Below are 9,050 nucleotides of genomic sequence, written 5' to 3' on the forward strand. Positions count from 1 at the left end.
CAGACTCTGGTCGAGGCCCCTCTCTGGATTCCAGCGGGTCCCCAGCCCCTCTTTTCTGAACCCCAGCCAGAACTCTGCTGCTCCCTTCGGTGCATTTTGGGGGGTCCTACAGCCTCTCCGAGACCCGGAAGGAGTTCTGATCTCCCTCCTAAACCCAGAGGGGACCCAGCTCCTCCCTCCCCAGATTCTGAGGCCCAAAGAAGCCGGGAGGTGCCTCCTCTCAAACACACGGAGGAGCTCGGCTTCCTCTCCCGGGTACCCCGAGCTCTGAGCCTGGGGGGGCGCAGAGCAGCCCCTCGGAGCTTCGGGTGGCACTCAGGTCTCCTCAGCGGCACCTTGATTTTCGCCTGGGCCCCGTCGTCTTGGCTGAGTTTCCGTGGAAACTCGGGCCCTTTCCTGAGCCTCAGAGGGCCCCCCGCGGGGGTGGGGGGTGCCTTGTTTTTTTCTCTCTTCTGAGGCCCAGAGGCGCCCTTGGCCCCCCGTTTGAAGTCCCAGGGAGATTGAGCAGTTGCTTTTCTTATAGTCCAGTGGCCACAGCCCCCCGCCCCTTGGAGACCCCGGGCGCCCCGCCCGCCCCGCCCCGGCCCGCCCGCGCCGCCCGGCCGGTCGGCCGCCGCGATGATGTGGTCGAACTTCCTGATGCAAGAGGAGGACCGGAGGCGCGGGGCGGCCGCCCGGCGGGGCGACGGGCAGCGCCAGCCCGGGCTGTCGCCGGAGCGGGAGGGCAAGGTCAAGCTGGTGCTGCTGCTGACCGCCGTGGGCGCCACGCTGGCCGTGCTGGCCGTGGGCACCGAGTTCTGGGTGGAGCTCAACACCGCCAAGGCCAACGGCAGCGCCGTGTGCGACGCCGCCTACCTGGGGCTCTGGAAGCTGTGCGTCAAGAGGCTGTGGCAGGAGGGCGTGCCCGCGGGCCGGCGGACGTGCGGCCCCGCCCAGCTGCCCGGAGGTGAGGCGCCCGGGGGGGGGGGGGGGGCGGCCCGGCGGCGAGGGAGCCCGGGTGGGGGAACTGGGCCCCAGGAGCCCGCGCGCGCCCCAGGGAGAGCCCGCGCGCCCCAGGGAGAGCCCGCGCGCCCCAGGGAGAGCCCGAGCGCGCCCCAGGGAGAGCCCGAGTGCGCCCCAGGGAGAGCCCGCGCGCGCCCCAGGGAGGACCCGAGTGCGCCCCAGGGAGAGCCCGCGCGCCCCAGGGACCGAGCCCGCACGCGCCCCAGGGAGAGCCCGCGCGCGCCCCAGGGAGAGCCCGCGCGCCCCAGGGACCGAGCCCGCACGCGCCCCAGGGAGAGCTCGAGCGCGCCCCAGGGAGAGCCCGCGCGCCCCAGGGAGGGCCCGAGCGCGCCCCAGGGAGGGCCCGAGCGCGCCCCAGGGAGGGCCCGAGCGCGCCCCAGGGAGAGCCCGAGTGCGCCCCAGGGAGAGCCCGCGCGCGCCCCAGGGAGGACCCGAGTGCGCCCCAGGGAGCGAGCTTGCACCCTCGGGAACAGCCCCAACCCACATCACCCAGGGCTCCCCAACGGCCTTGGCTTCAGGCATAAACCCTGTAGAGAAAGTCTGTACCCCACACTAGCCTGTGCCCCAGGCCAGCCTGTACCCCCAAACCAGCCTGTACCCACAGACCACCCCTTCCCCCAGAACAGCCTGTGCCTCACACCATCCTGTCGCCTCCTAAGCTCCTGTGCCCCCGGTGCCCCAGGCATTTGTGTCCCCAGACCACCTGTCTCCCCACAGACAGCCTAGAGGAACCTTGCGCCTCCTCACATGGCCTGGGCCCCGACACCCAGCCTGAGGCTCCAGATGCAGCTGGTGCCCTGAGACAGCCTGCGGCGTCCCCCAGAAACACCCACAGCCCTGAGACAGCCTGTGCCCATGCCCAGGCCCACTCACAGCCTGTGCCCGAGAGAGACAGAGAGAGAGTCCGGGTTCCTGGTGTCAGCTGGCTCTTCCCACTCCTGAGGCAGCCTGCACCCCATCCTGGGGCCCTGGGAAACAGACTGCCTTGACCCCCACCCCCAAGCAGAATCCATGCCTGTTCCCACCTACTGATTCTCACCACACACCTCCCAGCACCCCAGGGCAGCCCCCCACCTTCCTTGTTCCCTGGGAAATGTTCTCCTCATGGCCTGGGGAGGGGGGGTGGAATGTCCCACCCCACCCGGCTGCATATGATGGGGTCCCTCCCCTCACATCTCTCTTAAAAAACTTTTAAAAAATGTATTTATTGGTTTTATTTTCCAAATGGGATGCAGCATATCGCTTAGGGTCAGAGACAAGATGCCCTAGATAATTAGTGGCCAAGATGGGATGCGAGGCACCTCACACTGTCCCAGAAGATACCGCACTCGGGCTCCTCGGTGGGACCCCCCAGTTCCCCCCAGTGATTGCTGCGGTAGGGTCCTCTCTGCCACATGAACCGTGAGGTCTGTCACTGCTCCTGATGGGACATCTCACGCCCTCCTCCGTCCCGCAGGCCACCAGGTGGACTCCCACCTCACCTGACTCAGTTTACCCTCTGCTCTTTCTCTTCTGTAGAATGGGGATGATGATAACTACGCACAGGGTTGCTCTGTGGATTAACGCGTTAATGCACGTGAAGTCCCCAGAACAGGTGCTGCGTAAGCACCTCATATTCATATTCCTGCCACGTTCTTCTGTTTGGAAAGTTCCTTCCCATTTCCCCAGGCTGCCGGGCCCCTCTCCCGGTTCTCCCCCCGCCCCCCCCACTCTCTACCTCTCTCCTCCCTTTCCCCACCTCAGTTTCCCCAGCTGCAGAATTAGCGAGTGAATTCTGCAGGAAGTTCTGGCTTTACAATGCAGTTTGGAAAGTGGGTGGGCGGGTGGGCGTTTTAAGCTTCGGGTTTCTTGGACCTCAAGTACACAGAGTGGGATGAATCATGCTCATGACCAGCCTTTGCAAGGTCCTCCTTGTGCTCCACTTAAGTTATTCTTTTATTTCATTTCTTCCTGACTCATCTCTTTAATGTGTTTGATATGCAGCCATGGATATGTCTTTTCACTTGGAAAATATATAGTGTTATTTTATATCTGTAGGTGTCTTAATTTACATAAATTACATCATGCTCTAGATTTTTCCTGTTTTTAAAAAATTCATTTTAGAGAGAGAGGAAGAGAGAGAGATTTGTTGTCCCACTTAGTGATGTATCACTGGCTGAGTCTTGTACATGCCCCGACCAGGGACCGAGCCTGCAGCCTTGGCGTATCGGGACAACGCCCTAACCAACTGAACTACCCGGCCAGGGTCTGGTTTTTATTTTTATTTTTTCTCAAATCTCTGTAGGTTGCTTTCTGATAGTCTTCTGACTCCCTGTTATTGTAAACGTAGACGCTCCTGCTTATGGATTTTGTCTGCGTGTTTCCCCAGAAGTAAAATCGCTGGTTATAGGGTATAAACATACTTCATTTCTTAAAGTCTGTCAGGGTCTGTCTTCCAAAAGGACGAGCACAGGCACCCTGGAGACGCCATGGCCCAGCCCAGGCCTCCGACTAAAGCCAGGCACACGAGCGTGCTGGTTTCCCACACCCGCAAAAGCTATGCTTGTGCTGCACCGTAGCCCATTAAGTGTGCAATTGCACTGTGTCTAAAAAATGTACGAGCCTTAATATAAAAAGACTCTGAAAAATGCTAACCATCACTGAGCCCGCAGCGAGTCGTACTTTTTCTGCTGGTGGAGGGTCTCACCTTGACGTGGGTGGAAACGCAGGATCTTTGGAGCTGATAAAAGCAGCGTGGCTGCACCAGCTCACCCCCCCAGCTGTGTCCGCAGACCCTCCAAACCCCGGTACCTGCCAAGCCGCTTGCTCCTCGTGTTCGCCAACCTCCTTGCTCGTAAGTGGCACCTCCCTGCCGATCTGAGCTGCATTTCTGCCGGCCCGCGAGCAGCCCCGGCTTCCTCTGCGGTGACTCGCCTGTTCGTACCCTGCGCCCGTGTTCAGTGGGCTGCCTCTCTTTTCCTGCCCACCTGCAGGAGTCCTTTGTGTCCCCCAGACTTCCCTCTGACATAAGAATGTCTCCTGTTAGCCTTCTGTTGCCTGGATCTTGGTGTCCTTTTGCTGAATAAAGTGATTACCCATTTCTAACCTCGCTTGACTCTCAGCAAACTCAGGTGATGGGGCCAAGAAAGAGACTATTATCTCATTTAATAGAAAGAATCAGAGGCCCCAGAGGGGCCAATAGCCCACGCAAAGCTCTGCATTGGCCCCTGGCCGGTGTGGCTCAGTGGGTTGGGGTGTTGTCCTGTGCCCCGAAAGGTTGCTGGTTCGATTCGCAGTCAGAGCACATGCCTGGGTTTCAGGTTCGAATTTCCAGTAAGGGGCACGCAGGAGGAAGCCGATCAATGTTTCTCTCCCTCTCTCTCTAAAAAATCAATTTAAAAAAGCTCCACATTGGACTCCCAGCTCCTGGGTAAGCTGTGTGACAGCAGGTGGCTTTTACTGAGCATCATCTTTCTCGTCTATGAGGGATGCTCTCCGTATTTTTAGGTGGCTGTGAGCTACGTTTACTGCCCAGTACTGAACTTACACTAGGGTCCTCCCTGGCCTCCCTGACTTATTTCTCTCTCTCCTGCTCCCACAGAAGCCAACTGCACCTATTTTAAATTCTTCACCACGGGGGAGAATGCGCACATCTTCCAGAGAACCACAAAGAAAGGTGAGAACTTTGCGCCCTGCGGTGGGGTGGGGTGGGGATATGCTGACTGTGTTGGAGGAGCTCTTTTTAAACATGTTTCTACTGATTTCAGAGAGAGGAAGGGAAAGGGCGAGAGAGACAGAAACATCAACGATGAGAGAGAGTCAGCGACGGGCTGCCTCCTGCACCCCCCGCTGGGGATCGAGCCCCCAATCCAGGCGTGTGCCCTGAGTGGGAGTTGAACCAGCAACCTTTTGGTGCTGGGAACGATGCTTAACCAACTGAGCCACACCGGCCAGGGCCTCTGTTGTCCTGATGTTCAGCGAGTGTGGACAAGTCACTGCGCTCCTCTGGGATCGTAAAAGAATCGTAGTGCCCATGTCTGGAGCACCTGCTGGGTGCCAGGTGCTGCACTGGCACCTTACACAGGTGACTTCCAGTCCTCCCAACAGCCTGATCCAATAGGGAACTTGACCCTGATTTTCTAGAGGAGAAAACTGGGGCTCAGAGGGGCTCCGTGTGTGGCCTTACCAGAATCTCCCAGCTGGGAAGTGGCGGGGGCACTCGGATTGGGTCATTCCACTGTAACACACCTCCCCACAGTCACCCACCTGCCCACGCCTCAGCTTCCTCACCTGCAAACAGACGGGGGCCAGATCATAAGTAATCACTGGTAGTTCCCATCTCCTTCTAGGGCTGGCTCTGTCCCCTTTGCTGTGTGACTTTAGGCAAATAATCGGTCCCGTCTGAGTCTTATTTCCCCTCAATAGTGTAAGTGAAGTATTGGACTGGAAAACTCTTCTGTAGTCGTGAATCTCCCATTTTCCTGGTTCTGGGTCCCCACCGGGGAGTTCGCCCCCCTCCCTGCGTCCCATGTTCTCCACTTCTCCCCCCACCCTCCCGCAGAGCTGAATCTGGCGGCTGCGGTGATAGCGGTGCTGGGCCTGACGGTCATGGCCCTGGGGTGCCTCTGCATCATCATGGTGCTCAGCAAGGGCGCCGAGTTCCTGGTCCGAGTTGGAGCGGTCTGCTTCGGCCTCTCGGGTGAGGGCTGGGAGCCTGGAGACTGAGGACGCTGCAGGCCGGGAGGTGGGATCCCCAAGCACTGTTGCATGCTGGGAGGTATGGTCTACAAGCACCGTTGCATGCTGGGAGGTGAGATCCCTAAGCCCTGTTGCATGCTGGGAGGTATGGTCTACAAGAACCGTTGCATACTGGGAGGTTGAGAGGTCCCCAAGCACTGTTGCATGCTGGGAGGTTGAGAGGTCCTCAAGCACTGTTGCATGCTGGGAGGTTGAGAGGTCTCCAAACACTGTTGCATGCTGGGAGGTTGAGAGGTCTCCAAACACTGTTGCATGCTGGGAAGCACAAGGGCTAGTAGCAGGCTCGAATATGAGAATCCTAAGCCCTGCTGTTGGCTGGGGATTGGAGGGTCTCCAAGCACTCTTAAATTTGGACCTGGGGGGTCTGCAAGGACTGTTGCATCCTTGGAGATGAGGGTCCCAAAAAATGCTGCGTCCTGTGAAATGTCGCCCTCAGTGGATCAGGTGTTTTCTGACGTGGACAGAAGGGTGCGCCACAGGCTGGGTGGCTCAAGCAACAGAAATGTATCACCTCCCAGTCCTGGGGGCTGGAAGCTCAAGGCGCTGGCAGGACGGTTCCTCCTGAGGCCTCTCTCCTTGGCTTGTAGCCGACCCTTTTCTCCCTGTGTCCTCACACGGTCCTCCCTCTGTGCCTGTCTGTATCCTGCTCTCTTCTCCTAAGGGCAGCAGTTATATTGGATTAGAGCCCATCCTAAAGACCTAATTTTGTTTCTTTAAAGATCCTATCTCCAAATATAGGATGCCAGTCAGCCCACAACAATGCATGTACCTGACTATGGTCCATCTCTCCTGGGCTGAAGCACCGGGAGCACAGGGCCTTTGTTAGCCTCATGCATATATTTCATAATGAGAGCTCATTTAAGATGTGTTGAATGAATGCAAGATGCATGAACTAGCAAAGGAATGAGGGAGACTGGACAGTGTCTCCCCCTCCTCCAGGTGTTTTTCCACCTCCCGCTCCCGGTTGCTGAACCACATGGGGCCACAGAGGGCTCAAGAGAGGCTATTGAACCATGGCACAGACTCCAGGCTGCACTCTCCAGGGCCCTGATTAAAACACGTGGGGGAACCTGGGGGAACCAGAGAGGGTCAGGGACTGAGGTTGGGGCCAGGCTCCGGGATCAGAGAGGGGAGGCAGCTAGGGTCCATGACCGTGGGTGACCATCAGAGGGTCCTATGTGACCTGACGCCCGCCCACCTCTGCACTCCCCCTGCCCACCACTCTCCCCCTCCCCACGCCCTTTGCTCTGGACACAGCGACCTCCCTTCTTTTCCCCAGACTCACTGTACCCACCCCACCACAGGCCCTCACACCGCCGTTCCTTCTGCGTGGAGTAGCCGTCGCTCAATTTTGTGTGTGGCCGGCCTCTTATCAGCCTTCATTCAGCTGAAATGTTTTTCCTGACACCACTATTTAAAGTCCTTGCTCCACCCTGGATGTCACGTCCCTTCCGATCGCCCTGTTTTTATCTCCTCCCCAGCAGGCATCACTCTGAAATTACCTTGTCTTCTCATGTTTGCTTCGGAGGTTGCAACCTGGCAGCCGCAGGCTAGCGAGGCCCTGACCGTGCGTGGGCTGGCGGGAGTGTGTAGAGTCCTCTGAGCCAGTACTTAAAGTTGGGTGAATTCCCATGCACGTCATAACCACTTAAAAATCCTAGCCCTGGCTTCAGATCAATAAAAAAATTCTGCCTCTTCTTGAAAAATCAGAAGGTCTGGCAAATTAAGTCTCGATTTCTGAAGGGCTGCCATGGGCAGAAGCCTGGTTTCGGTCACTCTGTCACCGCTCCCACCCCACCTGCCTGCTACCCGCCTGCTTCGTTATTTATACTTTCTCACGGTCTCCCGCAGGCGTTGCTTACCACCTGTCTCCCCAAGTAGAGTAGGAGCTCCATGGGGTCAGGGTCTTTGCCTTGTTTCTAATTTTTCTTCTCTTTTTCTTTCTTTTTAAAAATCAAATTGCATTACAGCTTGACTGCCTTTCTTTTTATTTTGTGATCCACCATCACTATTTTTTTTTTCAACTTTACTGAGGTGTGATTGACGAGTAGAAATTGCATAAATGTAAGGTATACATTGTGATTTTTTTTTAGAGGTTCTCTCTTTTTTTTTTTTAATTGATTTTAGAGAAAGAGAGAGAGAGGAAGGAAGAGAGAGAAACATGGATTTGTGGTTCCACTTGTTTATCCATTGGTTGACTCTTGTCTGTGCCCTGACCAGGGAGCAAACCTGCAACCTTGGTGTATCCGGACAACACTCTAACCAACTGAGCTACCCGGCCAGGGCCATCTCCAGGACCTTTCAGTCTTCCCAAGCTGAAACTCTGTCCCCATTAAACACCAACTCCCACTCCTTCCCCCCCGCCCTGGCACCCACCATTCTCCTTTCTGCCTCTGACAGTCACTGTTCCTTCTTTCTGTCCAGCTGCCCAAATCGCACCTGCTACAGCACAGGTGTTTAATAAGTAGGTGGTGGATGAATGAGCGAATGAGAGGGTGCCTGGGGGTGCCCCGGGTTTCTTGTCTGGGAAGCATGTGGTGGGCGCATTGGAGGGGACACGGAGAGCCCAGCTGGGGGCCCGGCCTGAGCGCTCCCCGCCCCTGTCCCGCAGGCCTGCTGCTCCTGGTCAGCGTGGAGGTGTTCCGGCACTCCGTGCGAGCCCTGCTGCAGACGGCCAGCCCCGAGCCCCCCCCGGCGCCCGCCCTGACCTATGAGTACTCCTGGTCGCTGGGCTGCTGCGTGGGTGCCAGCCTGGTCCTGCTGCTGGTGGGCAGCTGCTTCCTCCTGCTCACGCTGCCGCCCTGGCCCTGGGGCTCACTCTGTCCCAAGCAGGGCCACAGGGCCCCCTAGAGGCACCATTGTGCTTCCTCTAAGCTCCTTCCAAAGCCGCCTTCTTTATCCCCTGTCCCCTCAAAACCTTTTGCCCCATGTCCTGGAGAGACTGTTCTCCTTGCTCCGGGGTCCACGTTGTTCGCACAGACCTGTGTCTCGTGCCCCGATCTTTTCCCTCTGTAAATACGTTTTCCTTGGTGGCTGAATTTGGATCGCTTGGGGATGGGGTAGTGAGAGGCTTTTGGCCAACGAGGGTCCCCAGGGAAGGCTAGTGGGGGCCTGATGGGGTAACTAGGGATGGGGGGATGAGGTCAGGGGGTGTTGGGAGGGAGTTGGACCTACTCGTTTCTGAGATCTGGATGCATTCATTGTGGGGGGGCTTCTTTTGACAAATCCAAAATTTGGAGACATAGGGGGGCGGGAGGGGAGGATGTCTGGGCCTGACCTCACTGTGGTCCGTTTGGAATTAAAGGTTTGGA

At 57.6% G+C, this 9,050-nt stretch overlaps 1 protein-coding gene across 1 annotated transcript; it reads left to right on the forward strand.

The window, feature by feature from the left end:
- The first annotated feature begins 618 nt into the window (after window positions 1–618).
- CACNG6 (calcium voltage-gated channel auxiliary subunit gamma 6) lies at window positions 619–9,050 on the forward strand. Its single transcript, XM_087827338.1, has 4 exons — window positions 619–946; window positions 4,583–4,657; window positions 5,543–5,680; window positions 8,351–9,050. The coding sequence occupies exons 1-4, from the start codon at window positions 619–621 to the stop codon at window positions 8,587–8,589; spliced, it is 780 nt and encodes a 259-aa protein (XP_087683464.1). The 3' UTR covers window positions 8,590–9,050.

This window comes from Miniopterus natalensis, chromosome 18 (genome assembly GCF_054644295.1).
Source record: "Miniopterus natalensis isolate mMinNat1 chromosome 18, mMinNat1.hap1, whole genome shotgun sequence".
Lineage (NCBI taxonomy): Eukaryota > Metazoa > Chordata > Mammalia > Chiroptera > Miniopteridae > Miniopterus > Miniopterus natalensis.

Excerpts from the sequence above, each read along its gene's own strand:
- CACNG6 (XM_087827338.1), top strand. The coding sequence starts at position 619 with ATGATGTGGTCGAACTTCCTGATGCAAGAGGAGGACCGGAGGCGCGGG. Across the intron at positions 947-4,582 it reads CCCCGCCCAGCTGCCCGGAG|AAGCCAACTGCACCTATTTT; the intron begins GTGAGGCGCCCG and ends CTGCTCCCACAG. Across the intron at positions 4,658-5,542 it reads CCAGAGAACCACAAAGAAAG|AGCTGAATCTGGCGGCTGCG; the intron begins GTGAGAACTTTG and ends ACCCTCCCGCAG.